This window comes from Linepithema humile, chromosome 5, assembly GCF_040581485.1.
Source record: "Linepithema humile isolate Giens D197 chromosome 5, Lhum_UNIL_v1.0, whole genome shotgun sequence".
Lineage (NCBI taxonomy): Eukaryota > Metazoa > Arthropoda > Insecta > Hymenoptera > Formicidae > Linepithema > Linepithema humile.
Genome location: NC_090132.1, coordinates 12335590 through 12355731, shown reverse-complemented (window position 1 = coordinate 12355731; position 20142 = coordinate 12335590). Strand labels below are relative to the sequence as shown.

The 20142-nt window shown below is 35.0% G+C and overlaps 2 protein-coding genes across 3 annotated transcripts; one reads left to right on the top strand and one right to left on the bottom strand.

Moving 5' to 3' along the window:
• The first annotated feature begins 3776 nt into the window (after window positions 1-3776).
• LOC136999982 (zinc finger and SCAN domain-containing protein 32-like) lies at window positions 3777-6859 on the top strand. Of its 2 annotated transcripts, XM_067355369.1 has the most exons (8): window positions 3777-4409; window positions 4503-4554; window positions 4620-4724; window positions 4884-5109; window positions 5205-5552; window positions 5622-5762; window positions 5846-6144; window positions 6557-6859. In XM_067355369.1, exons 5-8 carry the CDS (start codon window positions 5270-5272, stop codon window positions 6659-6661), a joined length of 828 nt encoding a protein of 275 aa, XP_067211470.1. In that variant the 5' UTR covers window positions 3777-4409; window positions 4503-4554; window positions 4620-4724; window positions 4884-5109; window positions 5205-5269; the 3' UTR covers window positions 6662-6859. The 2 variants fall into 2 exon arrangements, with proteins under 2 accessions (XP_067211470.1, XP_067211471.1); XM_067355370.1 differs by lacking the exon at window positions 4884-5109 and having other exon boundaries at window positions 5491-5552.
• A 587-nt stretch (window positions 6860-7446) lies between these two features.
• On the bottom strand, window positions 7447-10120 carry LOC105668088 (uncharacterized). The gene is made up of 3 exons (XM_012360270.2): window positions 9038-10120; window positions 8862-8961; window positions 7447-8780 (listed from the first exon to the last, which is right to left on the bottom strand). Exons 1-3 carry the CDS (start codon window positions 9799-9801, stop codon window positions 8319-8321), a joined length of 1326 nt encoding a protein of 441 aa, XP_012215693.1. The 5' UTR covers window positions 9802-10120; the 3' UTR covers window positions 7447-8318.
• Window positions 10121-20142: the final 10022 nt, after the last annotated feature.

Genomic DNA, 20142 nt, shown 5'->3' with positions numbered 1-20142 from the left:
TACCGTCGATGTTTGAAAAACGCTGCTTCACAGCAAGCAATTCTTAGACTATCTTAAAGATAGCAAGAAAAATGATAAAAGACCAATTCTTTGGACAGAGAATGCTATTAAAGCCTTTAATTGTTGTAAGGAAGAACTTTTAAAAGCAACATTATTATCTCATTCTGCTCCAACAGTTCCATTAATTCTTACATGTGATGCTTCAGACATTGCTATTGGTGCTTCTCTGGAACAAATTATAGGTGGAATTAATAAACCTATTGCTTTCTTTTCAAAGAAACTTGATAATGCTCAACGTAATTACAGTACTTACGATAGAGAATTGCTCAGCATTTTTTCAGCAATTAAACATTTCAGATATTTAATTGAGGGACGCCAGCTATTGATTCAAACAGACCATAAACCTCTAGTTTATGCCTTCAGACAAAAATTGGACAAAGCGTCATCTCGACAGATACGTCAACTTGATTTTATGCTCAATTTTCGACAGAAATCCAACATATTTCTGGAAAAGATAATGTTGTAGCTGATGCTTTATCGCGTATTGAAGCAATTTCTATGCCGGTCATTGTTTCATTAGAAGAATTAGCAGAATTTCAAAAAGAGAATGAAGAACTTGTAACACTTTAAGCAAATTCCTCACTCAAGTTGCAAAAATTAATTCTTACCGGTACAACAACTCCAATTCTTTGTGATTGTTCGACTGAAAATATACTTCCGTACATTCCACAACGTTTAAGGAGAAAAATTTTTGATGTCCATAATCTATCTCATCCAAGTGGAAGATCAACCTGTAAAATGATACAACAGAAATTTATTTGGCCTTCTATGAATAAAGATATTAAAGAATGGGCAAGAATGTGCTTACCTTGTCAACGTGCCAAAATACAACGACATACGAAAAATATTCCAGAAAAGATAGCCATTCCAGATCATCGTTTCTAATATGTTCATTTAGACTTAGTTGGCCCGTTATTACCATGTCAGAATTATCGATACTGTCTGACCATGATCGATAGATTTTCAAGATGGCCAGAAGCTATTCCTCTTAAAGAAATTTCAGCAGAAAATGTTGCAACAGCTTTCTTCAATCATTGGATAGCAAGATATGGATCACCGAATACTATCACAACGGATCAAGGACCTCAATTTGAAGCAACTTTCTTCAAAGCTCTCACCAATCTTATCGGTTGCGAGTAGATAAGGACTTCTGCGTATCATCCAGCCTCAAATGGTATCCTAGAAAGATGGCATCGTACATTAAAAAGTGCTATTATGTGCCATACAAATAAGAATTGGTTAGAATTATTACCTACTGTTCTTTTGGGTTTACGTACCTGTTATAAAGAGGATTTAAAAGCATCATCGGCAGAAATGCTTTATGGAACAACATTACGTATTCCTGGAGAATTTTTCATTGAAGAAGATCTTTCTCCTGATCCAGAAATCTTTTTAGAAAAACACAGGATTCACATGAGAGAAATTAAATCTCAACCAGTAGCACATCACACAAAAAAGACACCTTTCTGTCACAAAAATCTTTTTGATTGTACTCACGTTTGGTTACGCGATGACTCAGTCAGAAAACCGCCATACTCTGGTCCATTCAAAGTTGTAAATAGAATAAATAATAATGTTTTTACTTTAGAAATTTCAGGTAAAAATGTCAATGTCACTATCGAACGGCTGAAACCTGCATTCCTTCCTAGAGAACCAAATAGAGATCAAACAGATTCTACGTTTTCCTCTACTACTCACAAGCCACTCAGAACACTCAGAACATATACTGGTCCAAGAAAAAAGTTTCAATTTGCAACGTAGGACGTTGCTCGGGGGGGAGTACTGTGGCAATCGTCGCAACTAATTTTACCGGCAAAGATAGAATCTTATTTACCGACATTGAGTTGCGATTAGCAACAAACAAATTATTGATTAATTGCCATAGAAATAGTTTATTTAATTACTATAACAACATTAGTATTTTGTTAAACATTTTTATTTGTTTATCACTCATTCTTCATCTGTACATTATAACATTAACATCAAGTTAAAATATAGAAACCTTAAAACACAATTTGATCTTTTTCTTATTATATGTAGTAGTTCTCATTTTAACCGCTACAAAGTAACTAAGGGAATCGTAATTGGACAAAACCGAATTAGGGTTGTATAGAAATCTAACTAGGAGAATCGTAATTGGACAAAACCAAATTAGGGTTGTATTGAAATCAACCTGAGGTAATAATGATACGAGAGAGCGAAGTGAGTTCGATATTTATACTACTCGATTTAGGGAAAATAATTAGATTATGTAAAAGAACTATAAGAGTACGCGATTTGTAATTATAATGTCTCGCTTGAAGAAAGGGTAACTGGATCAAGTGAAATAACGATAGAAAGGTTAATTTGACAAAATGGAGTGATAATTATAATTATAATAGGTAGTTTTAGTAAAAGTAACTAGGGTTTGAAGAGTAACTAGGGAGGATTGAGGTTAATGGAACAGAATAACTTTTATAATTAATATATATATATATATATATATATATATGTAGTCTTAAAAAAAATGAATTTGGTTGGAAAAGGAATTAATAATCTTATTTCGACAGAAATGGGATAATGTTTATAATTAATGAATATAATTTTAAGGGGAATTAATCAAATAGGACTGCAAAAAGATAAAAATCGTAATTTAACAGTGGAATAATATTAATACTATACTTTCTTACTTTAAAGTAAAAGTAAGATTTTAAGAAGGGAATATAACTCTTATTTCAAATAAACAATGCGACTTTTATAATTGTAAGGTTTAAAGAGGAACACGATAGGTTAAGGAGTAATCAACAAATGTTTATTTAACAAATTGAATCATGTATTATTTTATCTTAAGAGAAAATAACCAAGAAGAATGCGTTCCTCAATATCATATCTAGAAAGTGACTAGATCTTAAGATATAAACAAAATGAATTAGGTTTAACAAAAATAATGGTGTAGTCTTTAGAACTAAATAATCGTAAAGAAATTAGTAATTGTAGCTTAATCAAACAATACTTCTAACAAAATAGGAACTAGAATTAGAAAGAAACATAACATTTATAATGTAAGAGTTTAGGGTATAAGGCTATTTGTCACCTTGATCTCACGAATAGCATCTAAATATGTGATTGGTTAACGCAACGCGTGCGTTAATGCATTCATAGTTAGCGCCATGTACTTCGCGTTTCTCACGTACGATTGGCAGTGTAAAGAAAAAACAGAAGAAGAACGAGAAGAAGGGCAGTGAGTCTTCCGCGGTGTATCAACGTGTCGCGATCCGCTTGCTGTAGTATTCGAGAAATAAAAAGAATAGTATATCGCACTCACAATCAGTGTCGCTTGCCACTTTTAATCCTCATTTCTCCTGACAATACGTTCGTGTTGTGATTCCGCGTTTTAAAGTTTCCACGCCGTGTTTCAACCTCCTCGTGGTTTGTCGGCTCGGATCTCTTTGTTCGAATCTGCGTAAGCTAATTCACGGACAATTCATTGACTCTGTCGGTATTAATTATACGCGTTTCACGCCTTCTATGCTCATAGAAGTAAGAAAAAGCATAATTTACAATAAGATCTCTTAATCTTAAAGAAAAGAATACAGTAATAATAATAATAATAACAATAATCTTAACGTAACCGAACCAATAATTATGAATGGAGATAAGTTTTATAAAATTAACATAACAATCTTATTAACATAAGGGAATTAAAGAATACTGGTAGAATCACATCTAGGGATAAATCAAATATCACTAGAAAATACACATCATCACTTTAAAGAATATAGTTAGATGTATAATTGTACTTTTTGATTAATATAGGAACAAAATAAGGAGGAAGAAGGTTCGAAATATAGCTCTTAAGTTGTTTAAGCTTAATCTAAGGTTATCACCGGCGGTGGATAAATTATCTTAAACTTAAGGAAAACAATCATATTAAATATAATTCTAGGGAGTTTCTTTAGTGCTTTCCAATTGATTTTAACCGTAGAGGCTAGTAAGGATGCATCAGAATTGTATTCGTTTTCTGAAACGTGAGGAGAAGAGTCCACCTTTCCAATCAAGGACCGTTGTCCAGTATTTGTAAGCTGCGATTCACCAATTACGTTGAGGAGGGAAATATCCCTATTTAGCGCGTTGAAGAGGTGTTCTTGCCCTAATTCTGTCGTGAATTGAGTTAGCTCCGGGTCATACGGAGGGCTAAATCTTATTAGAGAGTCCTCGTCCGGACTGTTATAATCCTCTATAAGGAGTAGGTACTCTAAAATCGACCTTTGCGAGAGGTCAGGTTCAGACAGTAGACCGTATCTTAGTCGTTTTAGTTGAATGGCTTTTTCTGATCGACGTGACCGGGACATTTAGGGAGATCCATCACGGTAAGTGAAAATGTTCAATTTATGTGGATAAAAATAATAGAAATTGTTAGTTGTATGTTATAGTTTTATTAATACTTATTTTTTTTGTTTCAGATGGTGCCAGAAGAAGTCCAGCGGGGAATTGACGAGATACTACGCGGATGAGGTAAGTAATAATCTAATAGTTATATTATATTAATTGTATTTTAATTGTTTACTCTTTTGTTTCAGATGGTGTCGCGGATGGGGTTGCAGTCAGGCTGTTCAATAATAATTAATAATTATTATCTGTTTTAGGGACCAATCGTCGATGAAGAGAGATCAGGCTAGTTATAGGTAAGTACAATTTATTTGTATAATAACATTAATTAGAAAATGTTTTACTTATATTTTTGTTAAGTTAATTAATAGTTTAGAGAACCACCGTGAAGAATATCACTAGTTAACTCTTGTTTGCATATTTGTTTAATTAATTTTTCACTTGCAAATTCCTAGGGGAAAATCTGACTTACTAGAAAAATAGGTTATTGGCCTAGTTTACACCGACCATTTGATACGTGTATCAAGAACTATATTCGTATCAAGTTGGCTTGGTACGATAGTGTAAACGACAATGTACCGACTTAGTTTAGTACGGATCGAAACTGGGTATCGTATTAAAATAGTACGCGGATTAAGGAAATACACAACGCTGTAAACACATGTATATTAAATACACATGGTATGGCCGACAAGTTGAAATGTGTCGTTCATTCTTAGTTATTAAAGTAGGTTATCTGTAAGAATATTAATATCTAAAAATGTCGTGTAAAAAAGGATAAAATTGGGGAGAACAAGAAACACGAGTATTTCTCGAATTGTGCAATGAAAAAAAAATTTTAATGATGATGGATGGGAAAAACCATAAGCATGTGGATATTTTTCGGTTGCTTGTCCCCGAGATGGAACAAAGAGGCTTCCAAAAAACTGCAGAGCAGATGAAATTGAAGTTAAAAAATCTTAAACTCGCTTATTTCAAGTGTAAAAGAGAAAATAAAATCAGTGGTGCTGCAACAACTACTTGTTCATTTTATGACGAATTGGACCTATTGTATGGTTGTAGACCAAGTGCAGAAGCTGTCTCAGGTACAGGAATTGATACATGCAACGTGGAGAATGATGCTGGTAAGTTAACAATTCAATTGTAGGTTTGGTAATTACAACAAAAGTAATTATAAAACTTGATAATTGCAGCTGGCATACTCACAGGAGATATGGAACAGTATGTTGAAATCAATATGGAACACACTGATGGCGAATCTCATGAGGATGAAAATAATATTCCACATCAAGAAGAAGTAATTAATAAAAAAAGAAAAAAATCAGCAAACTCTGGTGAGAACTACATAATCATCTTTGTTGAATTTTGAATAAAGTTATGTATTTAATATATAACGTTGAATATCTGTCTTATTCAGGAAGAAAGAGTTACCAATCAACGTTGGAAAGCTATACTGAGAAGTGGTTAAAAAGTCAAAAAACCATGTTGGAAACAATGATCGACCGACAAGATAAGATGCACAAAGACATAGTAGAAAAAGAAATGGAAAAGCAAAGAGAGTGGGAACAGAGAGAAATGGAAAAAGAACGTGATTTTCAAAGAGAACAAAATAACCTTATCATGCAGACTTTTTTGCAAAGCATGCACACATTGAGACCTTCAATGCCTTTGTATTCACCAAACAATACACCTGTGATGCCTCTTAAGCTGATCTCGGTATGTTTTAATTTAAAAATTATATAAAATTAAATATAATAAACAAAGAAAATGTCGAGCAGACAGGCTAGTTATAATGCCAATAACAATCTTCGTTTTTCTCCTTATTTCATACGTTTGGGTCAATATGTAAATTTACACGTTAAAATTAAGAGTGGATTCACTTATTTTTTAAATAATTGGACTAATGTAATATATTACAATAAAATGTTAAAGATAGTTACATATTAACCAAAACGTATGAAATAAGAAGAAAAATGAAGATTGTTATTAACACTATTATCTGGTCTTGGTTGATATCTTCTTTGTTTATTATATTGAATTTATTTACAAGTTCGAAGATAATTCGAAAATATATATATAATTGTTTTGAAAGTAAAAAGTTATTTAAAGAGTATTGTTCCTATTTCAGCTGAATTCTCCTCGTACAGTTTCTGCTACGATAACGAGCAAAATTGCAGAAAAAAGCCAGACTGATGTTCGTTCATCTGCAGAAAATCTACGAGAAACACAATAGTTATTGAATTATAAAATAAGAGTTGGTGCCAAAGTATTGCAATTGCAATCGTTAATACAAATAAATATTTAAAAATTATATTATAAATTATATTAAAAAAATATGTTGTGTTTATTTTTTTATAGATTATAGATTTTGTGTCCATGATTTTATGATTTCGAGATTTTATAATTTTATGTACTTAGATTTTATGTATAGAGTTTGTCTTTATTATTTGTTCAAAATATATTAATGATATGTTCCTTTATTAAATACAATTTATAGATGTAAAAATAAAATTACATAAAGACATATAAGTTTGTGCTTTTATTTCATTAGTAATATAATAGAAATAGATTTCTAGAAAATAGAATATAATGTATAGTATATTATTATAGTATATTATTTCGGAAAGAATTACATTGCAGCGTATAGCGTAAGTAGAATTAAATAGTACAATAGTAGGGGAAGGTGGGGTAAGACGGACCGCGGGGTAAAATGGTCCATTTGCTAGATCTTATTAGTAAGTACCTCTATCTGCTGGATAAACATAAAATTAATTTCCTTTTTGATGCTTTTTAACTGTTTAAAAATTACGTCATTATATCATAAGACTATCGTAAGTTATTTATAAAGAAACGTCAAATTCTTGCAAATAGATCTCGTGATCTAATTTCTTAGTATTACATTTTAAGTGACTAAGATTGCAAAACTTAATATTTTTAAATTTTTCTACAAGTTCCATATTTCTGGTTATTGAGAAGTAATATTTCATCAGTTACATTTAAAAAATAATTTTGATACAGGTAAATAAAAATAAAATAATATTAATGTTGTCATGTGGGGTAAAATGGACCAATTTAGATGGGGTAAAACGGACCAATTTATATATTTGTTCTACTTATATTTTCTACTTATACTTTCTACTTATAGTTTTCTGCTTATATATTTGCTCTGATTTGAGAAATATTTTACATCTCATTTTTTTTTACTGAAAAAAGCTATGAAAAATAAAAAACGCACTGTTAAAAGTAGAAGAAACTTGAAATTTATTGAAAATAATGTCTCCAAATAAAAACAGATTTTATAATAATTATTTATTTTATTTACATGCTTTATTTTAAAATGTTATATTTAATGTTATATTTAATATAAACGTTAAAAATTATAAAGATTATAATTATTTTAAAGATTTATGTGTATAATAAAATAATTAATGTTAAATTAATTTCTATTCTTATTCAAAAATATTTAATAAATACTATATAGTTTTGATTTTGAGTTGATCAGTTAAATTATTTCTTGATCCATATTATCTCGGCTTGGTCCATTTTACCCCATGGGATGGTCCATTTTACCCCACCTATGGGATAAAACGGACCAAAATTAAGTTTTTAAAAATTTTAATAATAATTCAAACTTTTGCAAATTTTGAAAATTTAACATTATAATCTTATAATAAACATTCTACAGTTTCTTCATGCTAAATTTCAGTTATTTTTTGTCATTAATATAAAAAATATAGCCATTTTTGCTTAAGGGGTCCGTCTTACCCCACCTTCCCCTACAGTGTTATATTATTTTATACTGAATTTTTCCAATATATTTAATTATTATATACTTAATTATTACATTAATTAAGAAGTAGTAAATAGTTCATATTGAAAACTGCTCGTTTTCACTGCCTTATCAAGGCTTTTCTTAAAGGAAAATTATCTGACAAGTATTGTTTCAAGTGATTTCTTATAGCTGTACTATTAAAACCTTCTCTTTCAACGTTAGATGTGGATCGTGGTTGAGGAAATAACCGATTAGATTCTTCAACCTCGTCCAACCACTGAATGATAAACCGATCATTCTTACTTTCAACAAAGTTGTGCAAGATGCAACAAGTTGTAATAATTTCAGGCACAAATTTGTAATCAGATTCGATTCGTTTCTGCAAAATCCTCCACCTAGCTTTTAATCTACCAAATGCCATTTCTATAGATACTCGGGCAGAGTTCAAATATACATTAAAGGACTCTTCTTCCGCTGACAATGAGCCAGAATAGCCTTTTAGAAGCCATTCCAACAACGGATAAGCTGGATCACCAACAATCATGAAAGGTATATCCATTCCATTAATGTTTCGTGTAACCTGAAATGTATCAATTTTAAATTATTCAGTAATGTATTTAATGATTGAATTAAATGATAATTTCTCTAATATTGTATGTACCTGAGGTATGATGATATTAATATTCTTATACAGAACACTATCTTTCAAAACAGCAGCGTCATGAGTGCTACCTGGATGTTTTATAACGACGTTTCTGAATCTGTAATTAATTTTTGTATTTCATGAGAAAAACAAGTAAAATTTGATTTTTTTTGCTAAATATTGTAAAACATTACCTTCCATTGTGATCAACAATTGCAAGAACATTATACGACGTCCATCCTTTTCTGTTTACAAAATCTCTGTAGCCTTCTTTCGGTGCAGTGATTGGTATGTGCGTACCATCGATACTGCCAATAATTTGTGGAATAAAAGATTTTTCTTCGAACTTTTGTGCTATGTGATTTGCTTCAAGCTCATGGGGCATATATATGTAATCTCGAAGCATTAATTTATTGATAGCTTTCACTACTCTATATATACACTTTTTTACTGTTGATTTGTGTATGCCCATTACATTTCCAATTACCCTGTACTCTGCACAACTTGCTAGTTTGTATAGAGTAACAGCTACTTGTTTTTCTACAGACAAAGCATCTCTCGATTTTAACATTTGTTCTTTTGGTTCCAGTTCAGCTTTAAGATGATTGCATAATTCTAAAAAACTGTCTTTAGACATCCGAAAACTTTCTAGCCATTCTATTGTAGTGTAGTGATTATTCACAATTCTATGCCAGAAATCATTACTCCTTTCTTTCATCCATATTCTCCGGTACCGTATACCGTCTATAAGTAGTGTTAGAGGTCTCGAATCGTTAATTTGCATCCACTTGATGAGCAGATCGTTTCTTTGCTCATGACATAACCTCTGGAAGTTCATAAGCATACGACGTTTGCGAATAAATACATTCCGCAAGTGCTTCTTTCGAACATCTTGATTTTTCTTCGTGATCCCAAGCAACATAGTAAAAAATCTCATTATAGTTTCCTCCAAATTCATTTTTCGAAATTATTTGTATTCACTTTCAGATAGACTAGACAGATTAACAAACTCGACACTTCACATATCATGCATACGGTGTTGCACGCGTACTTTATTTGTACCTTATTCATACTTTCGTCATGCAATATTCGCTCCATGTAAACGTTACCGACTTAATTGTATAGTACGTATCATTTCGGTACGCGTACTAAAACACGAATACGGTGTAAACTAAGCCATTGAGCACTATCTGGTGTTATAAATAATAGGTTTGAAGTTCAAAGCTAAAGAAAAGGTAACTAGTTAGTTGCAGAAGTGATCGTAAAGTTAATTAAAACAAAATTGTTTATTAAACATAAGTTATGTTGAATTTGTTTGTTATAGATCTGATTACCGCAACGGAAGGACTCGAGAGTTGCAAGTAAGCTTTGATTATTATTTTATACTAGATTGTTACTTAATAGTTTATTTAATGTTGTTATTTGTTTAATAGGTTTATTGTTCCTTTAAAGATGACTGTGTGAATGCAGTATATTAGTTATAGATGTGATTCTATGAACCAAATGTAAAAAAATGTTGTAATTGTTTAATAATTATGTAATTCCAATGGTTATATGTAATAATTTAACAAAGAAATAAATAATTTATAATTCTATCAAAATTCGTTTGTTTTAATAAATACTGGCATGTGTAGTCGTATAATGTTTATACAATAGTGTGTATATTGTAAAATAATGTTATGCAATAAAACGTATTTTAATTAATAATAAATGGATAATGTGTATATGAGAATGGCAAGAGAGAAATGTCGAGCGAGGTTATTATGAAAACGCCCTATGGGAGGCGCTAAGGATTATGAGTTTTAGAACGCTCTACGAGAAGCGCTCAAGGAGATGAGTTTTAGAACGCTCTATGGGAAGCGCTCAAGGGGAGGAATTGTTTAGAACGCTCTATGGGAAGCGCTCAAAGAGAGGAGGGAAGAGCTCTATTTATTACACTTTATCACTTTAATTATTAATTAATTAATTATTAATTATTAATTAATAATTATTGTTTATAAAATACAACAATTTCAATTAGTAAAATGAATTGACTAATTATGCCGTAATTGAATATATAAAATTGATAATTGGCGCGTAAGTGGCAGCGACTTGCGACTAATTGTTTAAATTAATAATACAAAAGTCAATTAATAAATGTATACCTTTATGATAGTTCGAAGATATGATTAATTTATAACAGCTTGCTGAGAATAATTAATTAATTAAGCACGAGGTTGAAGAATAATTAATTAAGCGACAGTGGTTTTATTATTTAACAAATCCGCAAAGCGTTAGTACTGTTACGTCCTAACCTGGAGGGAAAGGAGCGGGTCAGGTATACGGACGGACGCAACAATAAAAGTATAAATTTGTGGTGTTTGCTCGCTGGTCGGTATGAGGAGAGGCGACCGCGCGAGCCGAACGATTTTCCTTGGCTGAGAACAGATCAACGATCGTAAAGATCGATATTACCCTGTTAGAGGCCTCAACCAATCGTTCGTGGTTCCCTTTTCTGGTCAAGAGAATTAACTCTTTTTACCAAGGGCGGAACCTCGTGCAATTTTTCAAAAGGAGAGGTGTTTGAGAGAGAGAGAGAGGTGAGAGAGAGAGATGATTGTGAAAATTAGACTTACTACTTGGATGTCTTCGAAATGTGTTTAGATCTCCAATCCTAAAGTTCAGGTGTAGTCGGCCTTGAGGTGTACTTGATCCTCCTGGGGTCAGTTAGTGGTATCCGCACTGGGTCGATCGGAGATTGATTGCAGCTGAGGGGGATGAGAGTGAAGGGCCACGGCCGATGAGCGTTATATCCTTCGCGCCGGGAAAACTGATCGGAGGCGTTGCACAGATCCTCGTATTCGTAGTCAAAATAATTTCTTTGAACACCGATGTATTCTGAATTGTCTTCCGTAACCGATCTCGTGTACTGGAGAAGTAATTGGCGCGCACGGTATTTTACTCCCCCACGTCGCGTCTTAGATTTGGACATGAAGGATAATGTCGTCAATCTGAAAATTCCAGGCTAAAAGCGTGCGGTGGTCCGCACCACGATTAGCGGGGATACAGAAACCAAGTACAACGTGCGGTGGTCCGCACCGGAGCAAATAGTTCTGAGTGCTGATTCAGAGAGATAACTGGGTGGTTGGGTGTTAGGTAGGGTGTAGGTTGTACACGAGAAAAGAGATCGAATAGTTTTAACAGACACTTTACTGAATCTATTTTATTACAAACTCTTACAGTCAATTAAAAATGTTGCGAATTGTTTCTAAGTCCCAATATTCAAACTGTTCGGGTAATACTAAAAGCCTCTCTCTACTAACTGGCTGACTCTCTAACTAAAAACTGCTTAACTGCCTAACTGCCGCTTTCACGGGTGGGTGTCTTTCTTTTATACTCGAAATTTTGGGTTCTGGAAGGGAGACATTCCTTCCGAGGGGTTGTTAATAAAAATAAGATAAAAAAGGTTGTTTGAAGATTAATAAATGGATTGCTCGAATGACATGTATATCGTTCCGTCGGCTTTTCTGTCGGCGAAAATTCAAAGTCTACTATCGCGGTCGCGTGTCTTATCTCGACAAATTTTCGATTGAAGACTTAAAAGATTATTATGGTACATTCGGGATCTTAAATCATTACAATAATATTTTCGGAACGTTTCTTTGAATTTTCCCGACTGGTCGTGAGAAACTTGTGCAAGGGAAAGGTCCGTACAGGACATAACAGTACTTTAGTAGTAAAATAAGCGTTAACAATTAATTAATAGACTTACTTTTGTTGCAGTATTTGGATTCTACTGTTTTATTGTAGCCTGGTTGATCCTTTTAATAATTGTTCGTCTTTTGTTGGTTAAATAATTGAATAGTCAATTGGTTGAACACTGAAGAATACCCACTTCATTTATTTAACACTTTTTATCAATGGGTCTACAAAGTTAAAGTGACAGAAGGCCGACTTGTACTGAACATAACCTCACTTTTATATAGGTATACTATGGCACTGAGAGTCCGAACTGTGATGTGTGAATACTGACTACTGAATGTTGAATGAATAATAACGATAGTGATAATGATGATGTCGTGTGCTCGTTGGGAGCCTCCTTATATACTGGCTATCCCTTCTCTATTGACTTGCGCAGTGGACATCGTATGATCGATCGCGTGATGTGTACATTCCTTTCTTATGAGATCATCGAGTCACACCTGTGTTTACATGCGTACAGTCTAAGGCGAAAGTTAGGTCGGGTGACAGGTACTCCTAAAAGTATTTCGGTCTAGTTACATTTTGTTGGTACTAGTGGCCGACCATAGACTATTCCAAGAGTGAGTTTACACTACATGTCATTTTAAGGCTGCGGATTACTATTGTTTAAATTTATGGTTTAGACAAAATAGATCGTTGTTTTATCGTTGTAGCTTACTTGTTAATAACATTAGTGGTATTTTGTATAAACAATTAAAGGTTATAAACGCAATTAGTGTAATATTATAATTATTCTACGACAGAGATACTTATTCATTTTTATATTATCCATATTGTTAAACCAAGTGAATAATTGTCAATAATTATTATTAATAATAAGGTTTTAAAATTTTCCGTGTATATGAGAGCGAGAAAAGAGAGAGAGTAAAGTATGGGGACCTTAGGTGGAGTCGCCATACGTAACACCCCCCTCCTTAAGATGAGAGCATCTCTGATTAGATGCGACGGCGAGCCGGTTGAGCCCTGGACGTGCAGTAGGGATGTATTCATCCATCCTCTTTTCTAAGTGTTTGTATGCAGGTTGAAGCTCGGAAATCTTTTCTTTTATTTCCTTGCTTTTCTGCGTTCCGGTTTCTTGATGATCAGGCATCGGTGAAGAATGTTTTATGATGATCTTTTCGGTCTGACTGTCGACGATCTGTCCAACAGCAGTGCAGGTTAGTGATGTTGTTTCTCTATACACTAGGTACAAAGTGATTGCAGTAATGATGAGTAGCAGGAGGATCCAAATGGTCCTGAAGTAAGAAAGTGCTTGGGTTTTCTCTGGTTTTCTTCTAGGAGTTCCCCAAGTGCTGCGTTCTGGTTGCAAGGATTCAGGGATGGTATCAAGCTTCTTCATGCGTGGTGAGAAGGTGTACCACTGGCTTTTTATTTTATATATAGCTGTAGCGAGAGGGTCGCAGGTGATTTCCGTGCCCTTATTTGTTAAGAGCCGAGTCCTTGGCTCCAAGTACATTGGTTTACCATGTACGAGCACTGGTAGTTCAAGGTAACAGCTTCCAGGTTCCTCGTAGCAGGGTTGGTACCAGAGTGCATCTGATAAGTTGTGCTGCTTCTCCTCTGATTCTGGCAGAGTATCCGTGAGTTCCCATGACCGAGAAGGCGAATAATGATGGGTCTTTGTAGGCCAAAGTGATTGAGGTTTTCAGTTCTCTCTTTTTCTCGTTGCACTTAATAATACAATGATTCGTATACACTGTTTTAGTATCTACATTATGTTTAAATAAATGAATATCTCTGATTACCTTAAGCTTATTCACTACAATGTGATTTCGCAGGTACGTCGTATTATGTTCTCTTATAACTAATAGGAGATGTTCTGCTTGATGTACGAGGGCATCGCAGGCGTCGTAGAGGGTGCGGATGAAGAGGGTTATTTTATCGTCGGATATTCCGTACGCTGAGGAGTAACCCTTTTGAGATAGCTTATGCGCGAAACCTCGATATACTAGAGTCTGTTGCATTGGTAGGCAACCAATTTGAAAGTAAGGCGACCAAAAGTTATTATATCCTTCTTCGTCCGTACACTCGAGATCGGTGTAAATACATATCGTGCCAACGGGCAAAATTAACTGATTACGCACGAGATCGGTTTCAGTGTTATAACGCTTAAAAATAATATGAACGAATGTATAAATTTCCTCAACGGGATTATTTGTCTTATATAATGGGATAGAACGACTATTAACAAAATTAATTTCGAGATTGGTTAAAGACAAGTTTCCTAATTGTAAACGCCCGGTGGCGTGTAAGTGCGCACAAGCCCGCATGCTTATGGGTAGGTAATATCTTTTATTCTTTTGTATTTTCTTTTTTATTTTACTATCTAAGTTTTTAAGACTAACGCTATTGTATATTTCTACTCTACAACTTAAGATATCTATGGAATTATAACGAGGTTTTAATGAAGCTTCTACGACAATCTCGTGGAGATGAAGGTCTTCTTCATCGAAAAAACAATGAGTGGAATCGTCTAGTGAAATGAGAGTTCCGTTATCATGGGGATCGTCGCAATCGTATCCCACTAGAGCAACGCTAAAGCGGAACAAGAGAATACCGATGAATATTATTAATTTCATCTGTAAAGTAAAGAAAATGAATGATAGGGTGTTATCCTGGTTCGCTATAGTTTGCTTTTCTTAATCTATTACTATGTACTACGCGTGTTTTATTTCTTATTTTAATTTTGACGTTTCCGTTATCGAGAGCGTCGGTAATTTTGTAAGGTCCTGAATATTCCTTACTTAATTTGTCCAATTTCTGTAGTTTTAATAAGAATACATTATCGTTAACATTGAATTCTACTGCGTGAATTCTCTTGTCATAATAGGACTTTGATTTTTGTTTGGCGTTAATTAAATTGTTCCTAGCCGCAGTCTGTAGCTCATGGACCTTGTCGAATAAATTTAGTAGGTACGATTGATAGGTCTCCGAATCCTTATCGTATTGATGGCTGGATGAAGTGCGAGCGGGGTGCCCGAAAATCAGTTCGTGTGGCGAAAAGCCTGTTCCTTCGTGGATTGACGTGTTGTAAGAAAAACTGGCCCTATCAATTAGATCGTCCCAATGTTCTTCTCGGTTAAGAGGATGCTGAAGTCATATTGTTACCGACCGAACTTCTAATTTTCTGGAAAGTATGGCATTTTTTATTGCTTTGATAGAATTACAAATCCTTTGGTGTAAGTAAAGTGCACATGCTAATCTTTCGGTGGATAGTAAAATTTAAACCAAAAAATAAAAAAAATTTTTGAAAATTTATCGACAATGTCACCTCAAAAAATTATATCTTTTATATCAAAATTATACTGCTTCAATCTGCAAAACAAGAGTGTGCCGAAGAAGAGCGTATGAAACAGTAATGGAAAACCAAAAAAATAAAGCTTAGAGACTTATTTTCAAAATGCCATACTTTTCCAGATTTATGCAAAGCATGCGTGCAATATAGAAGAAAATGGTAAAAAAGAGCTATAGATTAGTTCCGCGATTTTGGGATAGAGGCGCTATACAGTTCTCAGTGCTATCTGTCATATACAGCATGGTATAAAGACAAGAGTATGCTCATGCGCATGACCAATCAGCGGTTTTGTTCTTGATTACGTCATAACAAACGCCAAATTTAAAGCATATAAATTTAACATTAGTAATTTTAAAAGAATTTTTGGTTAAATAATATATTAATTTGATTAGTGTGAATAATGGATTAGAAATAATCTAATTTTAAATGCAGGTATAGGATTAATCAACACATACACACACATTAATACTAAAATTTTATTTTTTTATTAGTAAATGTAATTAATTTTTTTTTTCGTTTTCTTAGTTTTGAAGCAACAAGTTCTTTATTTATTTTGTTAATTCTAATATAAGTTCTAGTCCTAATTAGGCATAATATCACCTCTTTCGGAATATCGGCGTGTAATTTGGGTGATATTAAGTTGTACAAAGTTTTAAAAATATATTTTTCCTTACGTAGAATTGTACCGTGGAATTTTTCAAATTCTGTATTTACTATCCTAGCAGTCTGCAACCACTGTTCCGAGGGATACATACATTTTCCGCGTGAAATAAATTGAAGCCAACTTATATCGCTGGGAACATCCATGTGTCTCGTTTCTAAACCTTGCGACGACTTTTCCGCCGGGCAGAAGTACACCCGCCAGTAAGCGTGTCAAACCTCGTTGCTCTATTTCATAGATCTTAATAATTATTGCAAAACTTATAGTTGGGCGCCAGGCGCGGATTAACGCGCCACACGAACAAATTACGTTAGAGTCAATATTTTTCTTTAAAGAGCAACGGCGATAAGCGCGACTAGCCCACTCTACAAATGGCAGAGGGGCGAGGTTCTTTAGAGATGCTAACCCGGTTTGGAGAGAGGAGTCTGAAATAGACGGTTATTAAGAACACACTAATCAGTAACAAATAACATGTATTTCCAGTAATGAGGTGATATAGATAATTGAGTAATCAAGTGAGTTTGACGCCGGGTGATCGGCGCCTTAACAATTCCGTGGAGCGGAGACATAAATTACCTCGGAGAGAGGCTTTATGATTTTGGATATTCGACTCGCGGAAATCCGCGTACTTCCGTCTCACGCGGTATAATATTTTCGACGTACCAGTTCTATACTTCTCATTGGGTACGGTCGTTACTATTCACTCTACGTTAATCTCTCTTGATAATAGTCAGCGTACAACGCGATTCTTTCCTTACGCGATTCTTAATTGTTCTTAGTATTAACGCTCGACAGAAGGTCGAGATGAGAAATACACGACAGGCTAACTTCAATAAGTTCTTACGCTCGGTACACCATTACGAGAATTGACGCGAAATTATTACTTATACAAAAGACATTATACTATACAAAACGACCGTCGGCTCGGCAGCCCCGAGGGGAATAGCATGGTGGAATCTTATTCTATAGAAGCGGTAGTCAGCGGGGCCCGGCCTAAATCTAACCTCGCACAATATCGCGAGACATTTCGACACTCTTAATACTCTTTCACGAAAACCAGGCGGGTTCTTATTTCCGCGAGGCTCGGGCCGCCTACTGATACCGCTCTTACCGCGAAGTCGAAGTGGTGGCCTTACAAAACGTCGGTACGCCCGTTGTGGTCCTTGAGGTTCCTCTCAGGTTGCCGACTCGCCGAACAGTGACGACAGCGAGGCTCGCCGGACAGCGGTGACATTCCGCGCATCGTCCTGCGCATGTAGATCCTCGCTATCGATTAGCGATTCTTGATCCTTCGATGTTTACTAGATCTCGATGCTCGCGTCGCTCCTCGATACTTCGGCCCTCGGTGACGCTTCTCCGAGATGACCCCGGTCTCTCTCTTAGGGCAGCTGCCGTTAACGCCCCTCGCGGCCTTTTCCGTTTACGGATCCAAACCTTCTCTGAATCGGCCGGGAACTGATCAGGTTCCGACCTGATTCTGCCTTGGCTCGTTACGACAGCTCCTTTTTCGGGTACTCCACTCCGGGTCTTCGGCGTGTGAGAGCGCGCTTCCCTCTCGGGCATCATCTCTCTCGGTGCGTCCACCGGCCTTGATATGTTCCAAATCTGCAATTGTATCTACGGTAGCGACTTTGTCTGGAATCTAATTGTTTATTCAAGGATATTTTACTTGACCTTGTTCCGGATCTGTCTACACGCCGTCCGAGCCTCCGTCGTCCTGTCTGCTGAGTCCCTCGCAGGTCCCACGAAGGCTGCTCCACTTTAATCACAATATGGAAGTTTGGCCACTCACCACGACTCGCATAATTCGTTACAACGCAAAATCTACAATCTCAAAAAGAGAATTAAGAGGGAGAGGTCGTCGCTCCCCGCGGCGGGGTTTCCGACCTCAAATTTCCCTTCTCGATCGGGCTTTCTCGCCCTTGTGACGGACCTCAAAAATGTCACGTCACAACCTAGTGTGCTATATTTGTTTTTAAGCCGAAATGCAACGTATCCTGCTACATATTTTAATGCCTCTTCTTCTATGATGTCACTTATATCTAATTTATCTAACGATAACAATAGCTGTTCTTCTTTATAAGTTGGAGTGAAAGAACATAGTTCAAATGAAATACAATTATTATTTTCGCATACGCACGATTTATTGCAGCAATGCATAGATTCTTCTTCATTGATTTGTTCCCTACTATCTAACGATGCTTGCATATTTATTAACAAAGATTCGTCAAGATCGGGAGAAGAATGGTCGATTTCTTCGCTTTCTTGAATATTTGATTTTGATGATAACAAATCACTTGAATGTTTACCTAAAATATAGCGCTTTAAACAAAATTTGAAGTCTAGAGCATTCGGGTGATCGTAAGTGGCTCCCAATGATCGGATAAAAGAAAAGAAGTGTTCCAGTAAGTTCTGGTTTAAGCGGTACGTCGTTATGTAAGAAATATCGTAGGTGTCATATTTCTCCTGTAAGTACGGCAGTAACTGTTGCAAGGAAGTGTTGCTTACGCAAATTCCTTTTTGAAAGCTCAATATATTCTTATGCTTTCCGATTCGGCATTCGCTTATAAATGCAGTCATTTGATCTAATATTTCATTTTGTTTCTGGATATGCACACCATAAGCACATTTTCCTTCTACTTTATAAAACTTGGATTTAGCATTGAATACGTCGAACCAGTCATTGCAGAGCTGAATAAACATAACGGTATCTTGAACCTCAATGTTTTGCAAAAAGCCTTTTTCAGAACACCATCTTATTGCATGTGCTGTTGTATTAGACAGTAGCTGCGCAGCAGGCAAAACCTTTTGCCTATCTGAACCTTGTACGGTTAAATGATCATCTGTAATTTTGTGTGCTATTTTCAAATCTTTAGAATTTAAAGATATCAATTTCTGAATAACTAAGCTTTCTATTTTTTTTCCTTTCCAATAGAACCATCATCAAGAAAATGATTTCTTAGCAACTTCAATAAATGCGGCATATCTGCAAACACAAATATTTGCAAGTCATTGCAAACTGGATTCTGAAAATAACATTTTTTAGGATGCATGCCAATCTCTAATTCCAACCACAATTTCATATTTCCTGGTCCCATATCACTCGTTACAGCTACCACTGTATATTCAGAATCATGCAATTTTGAAATGATCTCAAAAAGAGTGCTTACATCCATCGATTTATCATACTGATAATAAATAGGCTGTTTCCAGCTCGAGAAAAGGCTACGTACCATTACGCATTGACAGGTCCTATGAGGACCAATAACTTGTTCTGTTTCCCGATCTATACTTATTTTATTACTTAAATACATTTCGTCAAATGTAAGCACAACTAGTTTTTCGACATCAGACATGCATTTTTTCTTAGCTTTCATCACATCAAGCACAACAAAAAGAACACCTGTCTCAATACGAACTCGGTTTGCCCACCTTCGAAGTGTTGACAAGCCAGGAAGCGGTATTTTCATGACATTTTTCATGTATCGGTATCCCTTTGGGCTTGCACACCGCAACGATACAGCATTCGCGATGTCTACGGAAGACCACTTGACTTTACTCAATGATGGATTTAACAGAAGTCGGATCTGTCCTGGAGTAAA